This window comes from Polyodon spathula, chromosome 10 (assembly GCF_017654505.1).
Source record: "Polyodon spathula isolate WHYD16114869_AA chromosome 10, ASM1765450v1, whole genome shotgun sequence".
Taxonomy (NCBI): Eukaryota; Metazoa; Chordata; class Actinopteri; order Acipenseriformes; family Polyodontidae; genus Polyodon; species Polyodon spathula.
This window is the reverse complement of record NC_054543.1, coordinates 17,104,164-17,123,436: the sequence shown is the minus strand read 5'-3', so window position 1 is coordinate 17,123,436 and position 19,273 is coordinate 17,104,164. Positions and strand designations below refer to the sequence as shown.

General features: G+C 37.4%; 1 protein-coding gene across 7 annotated transcripts in view; it reads left to right on the top strand.

The window, feature by feature from the left end:
- blnk (B cell linker) overlaps positions 1-19,273 on the top strand; it is a 75,058-nt gene that overhangs the window by 15,070 nt on the left and 40,715 nt on the right. The window contains exon 1 of one of the 7 annotated variants that reach the window (XM_041261203.1): positions 1,489-1,617. The exons of 4 other annotated variants lie outside the window; for them this stretch is intronic. In XM_041261203.1, the coding sequence (XP_041117137.1) occupies positions 1,598-1,617 (20 nt within the window). In that variant the 5' untranslated portion in view covers positions 1,489-1,597. Of the gene's footprint in view, positions 1-1,488; positions 1,618-14,793; positions 15,037-19,273 lie in introns of those variants that run through there. 2 more of the 7 variants (XM_041261202.1, XM_041261204.1) reach the window with 2 other exon arrangements.

The following is a 19,273-nucleotide window of genomic DNA, read 5'->3' as shown; positions in this document are numbered from 1 at the left end:
TAATAAAAGCATTCATACCTGAAATGTATGCTGCCCAGTGCAAAGTTCATGTGTAAATGTTTGTTTCATGCCAAAATTTGTGAAAGATCACTCACTAAAGCAATTGATTGCTAGGCAGATTCAAATTAGAGGTTTAATTACATTTACTAGAATATAAGAACATGAGAAATTCAAGACAGAGAAAAGGTCATTCCGCCCACCTATGGTCACTCACTTTGATGCAAGCGTGATCCGTTAGTACTCGGGAGAGGAAAAACAAAAACCCCTAACCAGGTTAGTAGGGGAAATGAAATCTGTAGGAATCCGTGACTAGCTGGATCGGCCTTCCTCCGGGTAGCTAGCTAAAGGTCTTATTGTGGTCAAAGAGGGTTATACAATATTGTTCAAGACAGCATCCAGTCTATTCTTGAAGGACCTGAGAGACTCTGCTTCAACAGCTTTGTCCGGCAGCCTGTTCAAATGGTTCAGCACCCTTTCTGTGAAAAAGCTCCTTCTCCCCTCGGTTCTGAATAAGCCCTTCTTCAGCTTTTGTTTTCTGTGACTTCTGAAAAATATTAAGTCACCTCTGACTCATCTTCTTTCTAGGCTAGATAGATTCAGCTCTTTCAGTCCATTTTAATATGACATGTATTTCCAAGGATTTTTTATAATATGTGGACCAGAACTGTACACAGTATTCTAGGTGTGGTTGTACCAGTGTATTATATAATTTTAACATAACTTCTCTAGATTTGGCTTGGTTAACCTAACATTCTAGTTGCCTTTTTTATAGCTTCTATTAAGTTGACTTAAGAGTTTCATCCACTACTACCACTAAGTTCTTTTCATACACAGCTTCCTCTATTTTGTTACTGCTCATGTTTTTGCGCAAGACTTTGCATTTATTCACATTAAATGGCATCTGCCATGTGTCAGCCCAAGCTTGAATCTTGTCTAAATCTTTGTATGATTTTGTAAAAGCTCAATCTGGTAATACAATAGACTGTATTAATATAATGTATTATGCTCACTAGTTTGCCAGCCTGTATTTTCATTTTGACTCAATGATAATGTATCTTGCCACCTATCAATCTAATTCCTGTGTAGCAATGATTGGGCCTCCACCCCCTGGAGCCTCACATATAGATTTAAGGAGTCCTATTACCAGTGGCACAGGAAATAATATTGTTATGGACAAAATAATTTCACCTGAGAACAAAGGGAGAAAACTAAAAGTTCAACAGCAAAATCACAAAGGAATTGTGAGACTGATGCTGTACTAATGAGAAAGTGATTAAAGGCTTGGTTAGTGCCAGTTCTAAGTTTGACGTATATTCAACACTTCAGTGTCTGCAACAGCATGTTTTATGACTTGTGGTGTTCTCCAGATGCATGTTACCCAGGTCTCAGTTCTGCTTTCCAGATCATTATATAATTACTCAGTAATTTTGTGATGGAGAGAAAAATACACACTCCATCACTGTTTTACTGCTGCTATACTACAGTGATTTAAATGCAGAGTAACTGGCATGACGAGAGGAGGTGGGCACTACCATCTTGGAAGTGCGTGTGCAGATGTGCATCATTTTTGTGGATATTCGCACACCCATGCTAGTCAATGGGGGGGGATTTAAAATGGTGAGTTATATTATAATTATAGCTAAAGTATGTTTATTAAGATTTAAAAACTAAAGGGAAAGTAACTGATTTATTGTGAAGTGACAAATCCAGGTATTTAAATGTAAAATATATTACTTTGAAGAATGGTTTTATTTTATTTTTTTTAAATATTGGACTAATCCAAGGGAGGGGTTAGTCATTGGTACAGGTATAAATGTCTGTGAAGGCCTCACACCCAAGAGGGAATGGTTCTGACAAGACCTGGGAAAGAGTAGTGGTGCACTCTGTGAATATACAGTATTTATTATTTTGAAAAGTTAATATCAGAAGGATAACTAAGTGTCCTGTTATTGTAGGCTGAGAGCCTTTTGTTTGTTTGTTTGTTTTTTGTTAATTTTTAAGGTTTCTCGGTTCAGGTCTCTCGTTTCATTGCTCTGATTAAGTCAGCTTCAGGATCTGAAGACAGCAAGCCTGGAGTGCATTAAAATAAACAGCATTATTTACAAAAAAAAAACTCAAACTGATAAACACTCTATCATTCTCAGTCAATTCTTACCACAGTGGTTAAGAATCTATCACATTTCCAAATATAACACTTTTTATTTAAACTTTAAGAAAAGATTATGCAGTCACTAAACAAAATAGAAAATTATAAAATTGGTCATTCAGTTTACGGACAGTAAGGTGGTGTACTTTCTGTTGGCATTGCTTTTGGTTCATTGTGGCAAAAGGCAGGAAATGGTGGCAATTCTATAAAGATCAAGATTCTATAAAGTGGGCAGTCGTGTACGAATAGTTAACAAGTGCTGATGTTCAACCAAATTGTCTTTTAAATGTATGTGTCAGTAATTGTATTGTAGTCTTACACAGAAACTTATGCTGTACAGTACTTTACCAAAGGGGGACTTCTTTAAGCTCTAGCTTCTTAAAATCTGAAATGATTTGAAATCCAACTTCTTCTTTCCATTCTCAACATCTGTGTGTAAGAACCTCTACAGCTGTGTTTATTTTTGTGTTTATAGAACATGTGGACTTATTTCATAACCATCTACATGTGATGAACCAAGGTCATTCCAAGTTCTGCGCATAGGTGTTTTGTTTTTTCTAAACAAAAAATGTATTTTTTTAACATGACATAAGATGGCCCCAAACAATATTCTTATAGGTACCTTAAGTTTCAGTGTGCATTGTTGTATATATTATAGGCTTAAATGTGTTAAAGCTGTTTCATCTATAAGGATGAAGCTTACATTATGTGCTTCTACCCTTGTTTTGCTGCAGTACACTTTTTGTAGGCCATTGGCGATACTTACAAAAGAAATCAACAGCAGTCTAAAAACATTTCATTATTTACCTAAAAATCTTAATTACCTTAAACAAAAATTTTCAGGGATTTCATTTACAATTGTGAAGGCATTTTGATAACTAATAAGAATGATATTTTCTTCACTAATCTTTGTTAAATCAGTCTCATCTTAAAGCCCTGGTGTCCATATTGGAGGTACTGTGGCATTTACTGTGGGTGGTATACAATTGGCAAATGAACATGTTAGGTTAATTCCATAATGAAAAATAGAATGTAAAATATGTTAGCAATTTAGCACATAGATAAAATTGATTACAATTATCCTTCCATTTAATAGTGCTCAGTTTTACTTCTAGACTGTCTTATAGAAAAACTGATAACCTATGTTACTGGAATTAATCAAAAATGTTTCCTCTTGAAGCCTGCATCCCACCGTATCATACCTATGGGTTGTTTCCTATCCAGATTTCATTACAGAAGTAGCAATAGTAACTGACTTTAAGACCACTAGGCTTTGTCCTGTTCAAAAACCCGTTGATAGACATCACATGAAGGTCTGTGTTTTTTGTTTTGTTTTTTTTTAAATTTGTTGGAAACTTAATGGGGAAACAAGTCATAGAGAAACTGAACTGAAGTAGGATGTGTGCAAATGAATTATATAAAGACTGCCCAGGGACTCCTCGGTGAAGAGCAGGTTTCTCTTTTTCATGCAAGAAAGATTTCTCGAGAAAGGCCATTTCTAGAGCATCAGTATGACAGAAAAGTTGATGACTATGATGTAAATAAAATGCATAGTGATATTTAAGACCTTGCTGGCATTAGGTAAGCAAATTAGTGTTGGTGTCTGACAGGGTGCTTGTGTCACATGTTTGGGTAACCGTTGATGTGCATGACAGAGACATGGAGTTGAAACGCCAGCACAGACGCACAGGATTTATTAATACAAAAGTAAATAAATAAAGGGGTCATGTGACATTACCAGCGATGGTAGCACACAGAGTACACATACAGCAAGCTTTACAAAAATAAAACACAGTACAAAAACTACAAATAAAAGGTGCCACACAGGGCAAGCGCTAGACTTATAAACGAGGTGTCCCACTCCAGGAACAGACTACACTACGTAACCCTCGCTATACATTACATGGGATTAGTACCCCCTAAACTAACCTACTGATGAGCCGGTATTCATACAATGACTCTTACTGCTTCATACAGCCTTGGCTGAGCATTGCCTTCACAAGCACCGCTTGCAGTTTTAGGGTTGCATAGCTGTCGTTCCTGCAGAGCGGACGCTCTCCTCCTGAGTATACACAGCTCCCCCCTGTAGCATGGCTTTGCAGTCACCCAGAGCCATCTCCACTGGATGTTTTTATGCTGCATAACTCTGTCAAGACCCGCCCACCTGCTGATTGATGACCAGCACAGCCAATCACTTGCTGCCCTTCCCCTCAGCCAAGCCTAGCAGGCAGCAAGTCTCAAACGAGCGCCTGTCTGTAAGCAATAATTTAATAGCGCAAATCAACTCCAAAAAGACACACAGTAAACCTATTAACATAACTGATTTACAGTATATGGAATAACTTTTTGTGTTCTCAAGATACATGTAAAAATTTAAGTCGACGATTGCCTGCATCTAACATTACCCATAGTTGTATAAGGCTTTGTATAAGGCTTTCTATAAGGATACAGGTGAGTGCAGTGCAGGTACAAATCACACAGACAATTATGAAAAAGGGGCAAGGGTGTTTACTGAAATGGTTTACAATGTCCAGAGCCTTATGGCGAATACCTGTAAATAACAAGATACAAAGGTGTGTATCACTTCAGTTTGTATAATCCCACAGGTTTGACCTGCAACCAAAAGTCCAGTTTTATCACCCACACAAAACACAAAGACACAGACACAGTTCCTATGGTGCGTGAATTAAATGCTTGTGGTGAAAATACTTTCCTAGTGGAAAGTGAAGTGCTGGTGTCTGGGTTTGATGCTGAAAAGTAACAGTTTCTTTTAAATGCAGGGACTCCTTTTAGGTCTTTCTAACCATTTACAAAGGAACAGATTACTTTGCTATGCCCCTATTTTATACCCTCCCTCATGACCCCTTGGTTAACGAGTGCATCCACTTCTCCAATCTGTGGATGCCACGCTATTTCCCATTTTGGTCACAGAGTTCGGGTACCGTAGCTCAGTCCCTTTTCTAGCCGTCCGACTTTCACCTACCTACGGGAATAAAGTGTCATGCCTTTTAGTCCAGGGTACTCTGCTCCTTTTATCTAGTACCCTCTCAGGTCAGGAGGGAGATCTAACACCAAGTGCCATTTGATCTCTGTCACACTCCCAAATCAGGGTACTTTTTCTCTAACTATGCCTTGATCTTGCCATGAGCTGCTTTCAGCTTGTCTGGGGTATCCTAAGTGGGACTGAACAGATTATGCAATAATGTGACTGTTCAACACTAGCCCACCTGCTCTACTGGGTATGACAGATTTAAAAGCTTACATTGCCACATGATTTAGATGGAAGGGGGAGGGCTGTTAGTCTCAAGGCCAGCTAAAGGGAGATTGAGACAATTGTAATAACTCAAAATTGGAGCCACAGAATCCACCAATTACATTTGAAGCAATTTACTGTTAATACCAAGCTATGTATTTCCCCTCAATAGAAAATTACCCCAAGTGGCTTTCTCTTTCCATTTGGTTGACACAACTTCATCTTAGCTTGTGCAGGTGGGCCTCAGAATTAGAACAAACAGTCCCTAAAGTCAGTGGAGCAGTCAAGTGTAGATGCTGTTACCTCAAACTGTTCTTTTCTTACACTACAGTACGTATATTATTTGTCACATTACTATTGCCCTCAGTACACCGCGCTTCCCTGTTAACTAGTTGATGTCGGCTACAAATTCAGTTCAGTGCAATCCAGTTAATGTTACAATATGAAACACAAAACAGATTGAAAGTGCTTAAGAGAACATGTTTGGTTCTAGTTGGGTAAAATTAACAGTATAAACATATCAATTGAAAGATTAAAGGGTAACATCATAGATAAAAAGAGGATACAAGTATGGTTCTAAGTGGGTAACCAATAAATGAGTGAGGGAAGGCATAAACACTGAAGCCAATTTAAACCATCATGTTCTCTGTGTATCCCATGTGTAATTATCAGTTTAACCATTTTATTTTTGTTTTACGGATTAAACATAAGAGTTGATGTGGATAGCTCTGAAATCAAACCTCTGTTGTGACATCACTGCTACAAGCTGATCATTGAAATATGAAAAACGAGACACCCACAAACCAGGGTCCTTTTATGAACCCAACTTTATTTTGTACATTCTCACAAGTATGGTTTTTCTTATTAAAGTAATAGTCTGAAGTAAGGCTTCTAGTCAAATTTTTTACAAAGAATGTTATTTATCTTGTTTTTACTACCTGTTTTATCACTGAGTGATTTACAAATCTGGATGAACAACCTTTGTTTTTTTTCTTACTTTGGAGGGTTTGGTTTTAAAGACTGTATTCACTTTAACTCATTTAAAGCCATTATACTGTGTTCTGCCACAAAAAATATGTTACAGACCCATTTGAAGTACAAATAACAAGGGAGTAATCATTTGAATAAAGCTGCATCTTAACTGTTCCTTCCTTTAAGTTGTTTCCACACAGTTTGTTGCAGTATAAAGTGTGTTTACAACGCACTGTAGCACAGGGTTATGGCACCTGTATAAAGCATACAGTTTGATTAAAATATGAATTATGAACATTTCTTGGAAGCAAGGAACAACTGGTTATGATACATATAGCACAAATCAGTATTTGTATACTGAATCTGCAAAAGAGTAAAAAGTGAAAATGGCATTTAGGAACTATATCCTTTCCAAACGCTATACATAGATTGCCATATTGCACTCTAGCTATACATCACTCATGTGAACAACAGCATAGTTGCCTGGGCAACTGTAAGGATTTAATGACAAGTACTGACAAGAGCGATCTGACTTTCTCTGCCAATACAGTATATGGGACACAGTGTAAATTGGCCTATGTTAATGTTATGGTATATAGTGTTAGGGAATATTCCTGGAGTTTCACTAGAATATTCTCTCATTTTCTAATACTGGTTGTTTCTCTGAAATGGTGACATATTTTTACAAGGAACATTTGTGTTTTGGACTGCTCCATCTATGCTTGGAGAGCTGTTAATGTTTACTTGTTTTACAGCTGAAATTGTTAATAGGGAGTGATGGGTCCTAACTGCATATGTACAGAGCTGAAGATATGGCTTCCTTCTTTATACACCAGCCTTCTGGTTTTTGGAGTAATACTTTTCAATGTATGTGCATTCTGGACTTAACCCTGCGGAATACAATACCTTTAATTTGATTTTCAGTAAGAACTTTGGATTTGGTTTGCATGAGTAACTGCTCTAGTCGTGCCTTAAGGCCTCTTTTAGACTTTTGGTCTCATGAGGCCATTTAGTGGAAGATAAATACATACATTGTTAACCATATTGATTGTACACACTCACTACTGTTCCTATTAAAATTAGGTGTAATTATACTCTCACTGAAAGAGTTGCAGAAACCAATTTAATAGCAGAATAACAGCAAGGCTATTAATAATTTCATTCTAGTTTCATGCTATTCAAATGATTGTGTTCCTCCTATGCTATGAAATTTTGCAATGCTATGACATTTTGTAACGAGATCTGAAGCCTACAGTTGTGATGACTCAGGTATGGGACATTCTCGATAACAGACTTGGCAACAGATTTCCATAACTGACCGACGTCCCTGAAAGAGCTGGAGGTGGCAATCTTTAAAGAATGGTGCCTTCACTGCAGTTTTGCTTGCAGGCATCAGTGCCATCATGGTTGCTCACACCCTATTGACAGTGTTTTCTTTTTTTTTAAATAGAGGCTGATCATGTCCGTCGGTCAGTCTCACATGGTGAATATGATTTTGCACCAGTCTTCACCAAACTTTTATCATACACTGCTAGCCTCTTAGAGACTTTCGGATTGCATTTGGCTATACGATAAGCTCTCTGTTTTATACACATATTTGTAACCTTTCAGCTACTGTGTGATTCTTACATGATTATGAGGACCCTCTGTATGTGCATGCACTGTTTTTTTTTGTTGTTGTTTTTGTATTTGTAGATGGGAATAAAGTGTATTCCATTGAGAGCATTTAAATATGTTGTCACCAAAATATTGAATAAGCTTGTTTGACAAGACTGGCCACTTCAATTTAAAACTCACTTTATATTCTTTTATCATATTGAACATTATGGAAACTTCTGAGACCATTATTAAAACTAGGGAGCAATCATATGCACTGTATATAATAATAATATATCTAATATTCGACATACAGTTTGATTGTTGTGCTTTTAAAATATATAGGTGTCAAATTGTATGTAAAATATGAACTACAGTATTGTACACTTTATGTAAATATGCTTGTACCCAGGGTTAATGTTGAATGGTTTTAGCCACTACAATGACTACAAATCTTCATGAAATTCAGCATACTAGAAGAAATTGAGGTGAACTAGGGAATGCAATTTGTAGTCGGGAACACTTCTATTAATTGTTTTAGCTATTTACTACAAGTAGTATATTACCATGGTCACTTGGTGGTTACAGTGTGACAGCATCCAAATCAGTCACTCAAGACAAGTTTGTATAAGATAAAATAGCAATTTGTGGAGTCAGCATGGCCTAGAAGCACTGAAGACCTGAAGCACTGTATTCAGGTATTAGTCCATCCAGGAGGCGTTGGTTCAACACTCAAAAGTGTTCACAGAAGTAAAAAAATAGCAAAAATGGGGAAGTGACCTAATCATTACACAAAAACAGCCAAGTTAGAATAATAAGATGTTTTGTTTGTTTTTTTTATTTGGCCCATTTTATAGATATTATATTAAAGAATACAACTGAGCCTAGTAATATGGGTGTTTTCAAAAGCACTGAGCCTATGTGCCTGCTCAAGAGAAGCAGTGCACTATCCCAGGCTCTGAAAGCAAAAATACCTTTCCCTGTGTCGGTTTGGCAAAAAGGTACTTTTGATGTTAAACTTGAGTTGGCCAGTGGGTGATGGGTTTTTAAACATGTAAATTATACATGCTTTTATAAAACCAAGTGTGATGGGGTATTAAAATTAAAATTCCCCATCCATGCTAAACTTGTGTAGAATGTGACTGTCTTCAGATTGATTAATGCATTGCTAACTGGTTACATGTATATAAACCTGCAGCTTTGGTTGAACGGGGTTGGGTGTTCAGAGGTGGAGCGAGAGAGCAAGACAGTAAGAATTGAAATTAAAGAATTAATTAACAATTACTATGTGTGCCGGCTTCACATCAGTGCGATACTTGTTTTATTTAGTGTCCACTTTGCTTTGTGTTTTGTATTTGTTTTGGCCACTGTGCCGTTTTGTTTGTTTTTTTTGTTTAAACCATTTATTTACTTTATAATAAAATGTGCGCCTCAGCACTTTTCTTACCCCAGTGCTGTGTGTGTCTTTTCCTGGTCACCCACAAGGCATCCTTTCCACACCAAGCAAGACTTGTAAACTGGTTTGATTTTCTGCCAAGAGAATCCACCCTTAACCAACATCAGCAAGCACATAAAGACTTCATGTGTTATTCTCCCATGTCGCTTCTTTTGTTTCAGCTTCCTCCTCCCCAGCCAGCACCTTGCAGCGTGCTTTGTCCTGGGGGGAGCTGGCCCATAGCCACTTCCTATCTGTGGCACTGGGATGCATATAACTGTTCATGTTTTTCCAGCCGGCCTCGCACAGGTAGCCGTCGAGCACCCAGCCTCCAGCCAAATTTATCATTCACTCTGGCCCTGAAAGCCCATGACAGTCATCGGGTCCTGAGCGCCCATCACAGTTCATTAAATCATTGTGGATTCTCCTTGATGAAAACTTAGTTCTGTATACTTTGCATGTAGCAGACACCTTTATGCAAATGAGCATCCCTCACATGACCAACAGCTCCCTGACTTTTTCTACTGTAAGACAATTTCAGTCATAATGGGCAAGACAGTAAATCTGACACACAGTGATAGAAGGCCCTTGATGGCAGGTTCTTTCTTGTTTGTGTTTGATTGCGCTATGTAACACAATTTTTGTTCCTGGGTAGTAAGTGTTATTTCCTAATTGCTTATGCCTCAAAAGTATAGAAAATGGCTATTATTCCCCACAAACTTTGCTTTTGTGACCAGGACAGTGATATTTTGAAATCCAATGGGAAAACGGGCAAATGTGTGTCTTTTGGTTCAAAGTCAGAAAAAAACAACATATGAATCCAAATTAACATGTATTTATACTAAAGTAATACAAAAATGACTACAAAAGATTTAGAAGTGAGTAGTTGTTCGAGATTTACGACTATACTGTAAATACAGTATAATCGTAAATCTCAAAACTACTCACTTCTAAATCTTTTGTAGTCATTTTACTACCCAGGAACAAAAAAAAAATAATTGTTACACGATGTTGTTTATACCATGTATTTACCAAGCTATTATTATTATTATTTATCCTGCTCATCTGTGCTTTACCATGGGCATTTGTCAGGACATAACGCATTTAACTTTTACAGCTAGTTTCATATATAACAGCATTAATCGCAACCCTAATCTCGGCGTAACATTGGATAGTTCAAGGTTAGTGCTAATTGGGGTCTGTGAAACCAGCTGTTAGAAGTGTCATGGTAGGTTTCAGGGTCAGCCATTTTTATAATGTCTTCTTTCCACATTGGGTATTATTTAAGTTATATTTGCATTGGACAACTGTGTTTTAATATATATATATATATATATATATATATATATATATATATATATATATATATATATATATATACACACACACATACACATACAGCGCTGGAAAAAATTAAGAGACCACTGCAAAATTATCAGTTTCTCTGGTTTTACTATTTATAGGTATGTGTTTGGGTAAAATGAACATTTTTGTTTTATTCTATAAACTACTGACAACATTTCTCCCAAATTCCAAATAAAAATATCGTCATTTAGAGCATTTATTTGCAGAAAATGACAATTGGTCAAAATAACAAAAAAGATGCAGTGTTGTCAGACCTTGAATAATGCAAAGAAAATAAGTTCATATTCATTTTTAAACAACACAATACTAATGTTTTAACTTGGGAAGCGTTCAGAAATCAATATTTGGTAGAATAAACCTAATTTTCAAGTACAGCTTTCATGCGTCTTGGCATGCTCTCCACCAGTCTTTCACATTGATGTTGGGTGACTTTATGCCACTCCTGGCGCAAAAATTCAAGCAGCTCGGCTTTGTTTGACTTGTGACCATCCATCTTTCTCTTGATTACATTCCAGAGGTTTTCAATGGGGTTCAGGTCTGGAGATTGGGCTGGCCATGACAGGGTCTTGATCTGGTGGTCCTCCAGACCTTGATTGACCTGGTTGTGTGGCATGGAGCATTGTCCTGCTGGAAAAAACAATCCTCAGAGTTGGGGAACATTGTCAGAGCAGAAGGAAGCAAGTTTTCTTCCAGGACCATCTTGTACTTGGCTTGATTCATGCTAAAGCTGCCTGATTCCAGCCTTGCTGAAGCACTCCCAGATCATCATCGATCCTCCACCACATCTCACAGTGGGTGCAAGACATTGTGGCTTGTAGGCCTCTCCAGGTCTCCGTCAAACCATTAGATGACCAGGTGTTGGGCAAAGCTGAAAACTGGACTCATCTGGGGGTGCTTCAGCAAGGCTGGAATCGGGCAGTTTTGTCTTTGTGAAGGGCGCATGAATCAAGTCAAGTACAAGGTTGTCCTGGAAGAAAACTTGTTTCCTTCTGCTCTGACAATGTTCCCCAACTCCAAAACTATTTGTTTACTTAGTTTCTTTGACTTAATATCTTTGACTTTACACGCACCGACAAACTGCTTGATTTGTCATAGAACAAAACTATACTAATAATATTTTTTATATTGTAAACAAACTTGTTATGCCTAACCCCTAAAATACATTAATTAACCAAAAAAAAAACACAGGCACTGGTCTACTTTTCAGTGTATGGTGTATGTATTACTACACAATAAACGCATAGTTTGATTAACAATTTATGTTGGCAGGTCTTTCAATCTCCCCCTTCTACACTGGCAAAGGAAACAGGAGAAAATATTTGTGTTTCCTAAGCTTGTGGCTTTAAACCATAGTAGATGGTTAGATCTTTATTTATACTTACTGAGCAGGTGTTTCTTTTGAGAGAACTTAGAGTCTGGCTCACCCCCTGTTGCATCAGGTTTATGAAGGTTAGCTGTGCAGCCAGTGAAAATCAAATATGAGGTCAGGGAATTTATAGTCAAGTTGGCATTTATGAAACAAGTTCTGGTGGCTTGAGCACATACTGTATCTGTTTTGGTAGAAAGGCAAATTGCAGTCTGTCTGGTCCAAGGATTGAATAAATATAGCATAGCGCAATTCAGGGGGCATGCAACTAGGGATCTCTAATTTCAAGTCAATTAGTCTCTAATTACCTATTTAAGCCCTGATCACCTGCAATCCCATTGTATAGTGTTTCGTTGACATCCTCCTCCTCCTCCCCTCCAACACATTTTTGCATGTTTCTTTCACATCGGTCCCTCTTGGGTGGCAAGTGAATCTCACTTCCCCTACATTAGGTCCAGGCATCTGCTTACCTTCCTTTTAATAGGGTGGGTTCTCACCGCCGTGATTCAGAGCGGATCCCCGGCCACACTCTATCCTATCGCAGCTCATGCACTATCTTACCTCATCAAACCTGCATGCTTTCTTTTTACTTCAGGTCCCACGCAGCATGGAGTCTCAGCCAATCACAGGGTTTAACGAGAGCCCCTCTGCCCTATCCTTACATACCCAGTTCGCACTGTGAAATGCTTATTAAAATAAATCACAAAAATAATTATAAATGCAATGCCCAATGGCTTTTACATAGGCTATTCATTTACAAGGCATGAGGGCCTGATGTTATATTAGAAGCATGATTTTTCTGCAAACACCTCTAGTGAATGGACTTTTCTCTCACTCCTTCAAGTACAAGGCTTTAAAAATATGTTAGAATAACAACCTTTTCATAACCCTTCCAGTCCTGAATTATTTTTGTAGAGTTGAAAAATGCAAAATGAAGTTATATTATTAAAAAGGAACTCCTTTACTGAGTATACATGAGACTAGGACAACATTTTGGTTTACTCTTTTGGTAAATGGGACTTTAAAGTCCCGTCAGCACTTTAAGAACTTTAACTGGCGTTAAAGTAAGGTGGGACATTTTCACTGACACAGATAGAGCCCATTTTGCCTTGAACACTATTCGTTAACTTCCTTGGTTACAGGTAATAGGACTCTACTTGAGTCTTACACTCATGGGAACTTGGGAAACGTTATGTTGTGGAGGTAAGTTTGACAAAGCAGCTAGTGTAGTGTATAGGTATTTCTGAATTCAGCCTCCTAGTACAATATGCCCATTGCATTGCAAGAGATTGAGAATCATTCTTAACCACATCTATGTTAAATTGTCCAACTATGGTTACACTTAACACTATTCACAAAATGTTACAATTTATTTAAACCTGCTTTAATCAATAAAGTATGCACTTGTGGGTTCAATAAATACCTTATATCCCTGAAAATAATTAAACAGAACTGTTGTTTGGAGATTACAGTAATGGACTTGCCTATCTTAATGTTGTCACTTTTAGTGGAAAAATTGAAAAATGTGCTTGTATTTGCTGATCACATGTGGAATGACACACTTATCTGAATCATGACAAATAGAAGAAACACACTGTCAACAAAGTCTGTCTCAAAAAAATAACTATATTCTAAATTAGATTAAACAGAAACCAATATATTTTATATTTATATTATACTGGATTGTGGTACACAGCAGAAAGGGATAATTAGAATACTAAAAGTCACTTTTCAACATGATTATATCAATCCCAAAAATGATTAACTGGTATTCTACTTTAATGAATTGCAAACAAAATCAACTACAAGAAAAGGAAACCAATGAAAACACAATGTCTGACTGCATTCAAGCGCTTTTAATATCACTTCAAAGCAAAACTGCAGACAATAACAAGTTAAAACACTGAGGTGTTAAAACAATAAATAAGTAATAAAATCAATGACAAACGTGTCGACTAGAAGTCTTTCGCAAAGTACTTTATGTGAGATGATGTCCATACTGTTGTATAGAATTTTTCTAATGTTATACTATTAATTCACAAAGTGACATTTATTTATGTGAGGTGGAAATAAGTTGTACGATTGATAAATGTGATTGTTATTATGCAGAGTGTCACAATAACAGAAGAGACATTTTCAGGTGCAACAGTAATTACATTCTGGTTGGGTTATTTCAATATGATAATAAGCAGAGCGCGATATTACCAGTGGCAGTGTGCCTCTAATTCCACATTCATTTGTAAAATAGAGAACTATGGAAAACAATAGGCTACACATTCAGAAAAAAAAAAAGAAAAAAGACAGCAGTGAGGACGTGTCACAGCAAAACTGAAATGGAGATAGCCTAAAAATATCTACGAGCAGGAAGTTAAATGTAGCCTCCATACCAGCTCATGACATAAACACCATTACAACGAGTAACGTAAACAAATACAGAACTATTAAAACAATACCACGGCATAGCGAGTACAACTTCCAGATCCCATTCTCAGATGCTAGGTAAAGTTGAGCGCTCCGAGCAATTAATTATAACAAAAAATGTATTTGGGCATGAGCACCATTTAGTCATGTGACAAGAAACCTGAAACCACAAACTGCGCCCAGATAGACAATGCTCGCTGGTAAAAAGGAGTACATTTATTCGCCCACACGCTGCCGTGTCATAAGTGACCCATGCCACGATCACGGTGTGTAATTTTAGCAATCTTGTCGAGAAACCTGTGAAGGAAATCACAGTGCAGACCAAAAGAGAACTAGTAATGTTGTCTACAGCTTGGATCTAGAAGTCAAGTTTTGGAACGGATTTTTTTTTTTCTTTTTTTTTTTTTTTACCTGAGCCTGTTAACAGCAAGGGGAATGGAAAAAATAAATAAATTCACTGCACCAGCCGGGGAGAAGTTCAGGTGAGAAGTTATGTGAGACATACATTTTACCATACGCTATGATTCGGTGTCATGATTTTATTACTAACACCAGGAGGAAAGCTTATTGGTTAAATTAAGATTATAAGAAAGTTTCCCGTCCACAAAGAGCCATACGAACAGCGAGCCCAGTGTACACCTGCCTATTTGCAAGCATGATAATATACTTACCTATTAAGTTTGTTTCCGGAAAGTAGCCTGGCAGCAATACATTTTTAAATAGTTTATTAAGTGGTCTGTTATATACAGCCCGTTAATTTATCTGGTGAAGTAATAGGTTCTTATAGCTTCCATGTTATAGTTTGGTGCTCATAGCTCACAATTAAAAAATAAATAAAATAAAATAAAGTTTAGTCGATATGGCGATGTTTATCAGAGAGTATAAATTAAGCTGTACTTTTAATATAATAGAAAAAATAAATACATTTTAAAAAATACATACAATCTGTAACTGAAAGTGAATGTGGTAATAGTAGGGGCACAAACGCATTAGTTCCATGGCGACCCTGGCATAAAGAATTAAAATAATTAGGGGTCTACTGATGTACAATGCCCTAATCTGTTTATAAAACAATACATTTTAATGACACCAGCCCAAAATGTGTAAAAACAAGTAATGTAAAGATCATCCTTTTTCTTTTTTTTTTTAAGAGAGAGAAGGATACAGAAGTGGGTCAGTCACCCACCACATGTGGTTTGCAAGATCAGTGGCGTAGCGTACTTACTGAGGCAGCTAAAAATCAGCTAGGCATTAAAAAAAAAAAGTACAAAAATATATCTAAAAAATGTTTTTTTTAATAATGTGCCCACTTAAATTTTTAAGACTGATATAACCGACATGTTTTCGTATTATTAATTTTTTTATTTGCCATTTCTTCGTAACATTATTGTTATCTTATAAATTTGACAGCTGACTTCGTGCAAAACAGACGTGTTTGCTTTTCGTTCTCATTGGTCAGTTTCCCTAGTTACGCCGCGTGTAGGTCCAGAATTGGATCCAACATATCTGTTTATTATTCAACTCTTGTGTATTCGGATCCGTTCCCATGTTTTGTTCTCGTTAGTGCAACCAGCCCCCAGGAGCAGCGGGTAATCCCGTATATTTGCAAGCATGATTGAAGCTGACACCCTGGGATCCTTCAAGAAGCTGCTTGATGAGATTCTGGGATCAATAACATTCTAACAACCAAAGGAGCAAGATAGGTCGAATGGCTTCCTCTCGTTTGTAAACGTTATTATGTTCTTATGTTCTTATATTATTTAGTGGATGGTTCGGTACTGTTCATACTCAAAGATGAAACGAAGAAATCAATCTGTAATGCATTTCTTTAAGAAGAAGCCAACTCTGGGTACGAATGTTTAGTGGTTGTATTTCTTATATTAATATTGTTTTTTTCTGCTGACAGTCCTGTGCAATGTGATGTTTAGCTGTGATATACCACTCTTCTAGAGGTGTCAGCACCAGTCTTACCAGTCCCAGCAGTGAAGGCACCAGTCTTACCAGTCCCCGCAGTGCAGGCACCAGTCTTACCAGTCCCAGCAGTGTCAGCACCAGTCTTACCAGTACCAGCAGTAGCAGCACCAGTCTTACCAGCTCCAGTTGTAGCATCAGTGTCACCAGTCTCAGCGTTAATTTCAGTAGCAGTGACCCAAACACATGTCTCTCAGTGAAGGTATAAACCATCTACTTATTCATATTTATACATTCTATTCTTCTTGACCTTTTGAGATATTTCTAACAGTTTGAATAGACTATTTTTAGGTGGGTGTTGTTTTTGCTGGGAGATTTGTTTAAAAATACTTGTCATGAAATTTCAAACATCATCCAAGGTGTGTCACTAACTAAAAAGAATCAGCGATTTACATTAGGCTCTGTTTAGCATTGCTATGCTAGGACTAAGAAAAGGTAAGGTTCCGTGGTTTGTGTAATTGTGTGGCAGGGGGACTGTAAAGTAACCTGGCTCTCTTGCAGTCCTGCTGTGGCTGTGGCTATGGGTGTGTGTGTAGGGTGGGGGCGGAGTTGACATATTCATTTGAAGGGTGCTATCTGCTGTTTTGCATGTCCCTGTGAAAATACAACATTTTTGTTTTTAACATTGCATCGATAATGGAACACTCCCTCAGGGAAAACGGTTCTAGCACTCTTGACCCATGGTGTTAAATGTTAATCCCATGATTTGGTGTCTCCACCTGCCAAATAATTATATTAATCTTGTACATTGTGGTTTAAAATATATATGTATATATTTTTTGGTGCATTCCTGCTTATTTTTTGATAAAGCGGGTAATGTAAAAAACCATACAGTACCAGTCGGGAGTATTCCATCAGTGTTGTTGGACACACAATTTCATCATGGCACAATGCAACTAGATGTTTTGCTTTCTATAATGGAATCATCAAGCCACGGTGACGACTGTGCTGCTAAAAGGACTGGAAATCACAAACACACAAATCACGTCAAATTAAACCATTTAAGAATGTAACAACTAGGTTACGTTTAGTAAAACTAAAAAGCTTACTAAATATGATTTTTAGCTATTAAGTGTAAGTGCCCTTCCCTAAGCTGTGCAACGTAAGGACCCTGCTGTATATTGATGTAATAGCAGCACAGCACACTTCAGGTGAAGACATGACTGTACAAAACCATGAGGCTGCAAAACAGCCCTGTTATATTCAATAATAATAATGATAGGCCCCAGAACTGATTCTAGAAGGCCAACCATATAATTAGCTATATAAATGATATGTAATTTATAGAATGCTTTATTTGCAAAACATGTTGGTTATCCTTGGTATATATACAACTGCTGTATAGTTTCTTAATACAGAAATATACTGCTTGCAGTTTCATGCTGATTAGGGTTATATAGCTGCCAGTGCAGTAGTTTCAAAATGTGGTTTCATGAACTATTCGAAAAGTGCCTGCTCAACCAATGGAGCTCAGTCACTGAATCTGGAGCCTGGGTTCCATCCCCAATCACTGCCTCTACATTTGGCCCCTGTTGTATTAAAGACACTGATGTGTGGTACCAGTGGTTCCTTAAATTGTTTTTTTATTATTTAACTTTAATGTTGTTAATATATGATGGGTGTTAGTTAGTGTTATCACTGGGGGAGTCCATCATGTGTGGTTATTTATGTGAAGTGACGATGCGCATGCATGTTGAGAGAACAGCTCGAGAGGATCAGGTTTGTCGCCACAGAGAGGGATAAGGTCAATCTTATTTACCCGTGAGCAAGTCGTAAAACACAGGAAATCCACACCCATTTTCACATGGAAACCTGCATTTCACGTGAAAACGTCCACTGCTCCCAATCCAGACAACTTTAGGAGCATACGTGGAAGGTGTCTGGCACAGATCTCTATAATCCTACGTCTCTGCCGGATTTCAGCCATGGTGATCTGCAATAGCTGGGTTGGACAGTTTCATTACATACCTCGGGTTAATTATTTTCTTCTTCTTTAATTAATAAGTCATGTGATAAATGAGTTGAAATATTATTCACTACTAACGACATGCCAACCCACCAATGGACATTTGAAAAACTATTTGGGCAAGAGCAGTAAAACACATTATTAAACAACCAGGCACGAGGCATTTACAAATCACAGCTTTATTACTTGAGTTTAACTGTGCTTTTAAGTTTCACTCAAACAAGATGTCACCTAACAACCATTGATTTCCAGGTGAGATTCTCTCCTGTACCTGTTCTGTACGTATGGAAACCACATTTTCCCAGGCTTCCTGCGAAAACAGCACGTAAATGCTACGCATGGCTAATTTGCATACCGACCTTCTCCTTTCCCCTTCATTTGCATAACGGCAGGTGAGAAGAGGGTCTTGTCGAGTAAAATAAACTGAGCCAATGGAAACCTGAAATGTATAGGGTCATTTTTCATTTGGCTCGAGCATAATGTCTCGAGAAAAATTAGAACACACCCTCAACGTGGCCGATTTATAAATATACTGTCTTGGAGAATAGTTTTATGTTTTCTTAGGATATTTTTGTCAGGGATAGAAATACGACTCCTATTGCATAGCAGTTTCACACATGCCATGTTTTAATATAAGCTTAATTAGCCAATGTGTAGGTACAAACCTCAGGTGAGTAGTAAAACCAGGAATGGATCCAACCGCTGTGCAATGGGAGACTTCTTTTCACACTGTTTGCTGTTGATGTCATTTATTGATTTTTTCCATATTTCATTGTATTTCT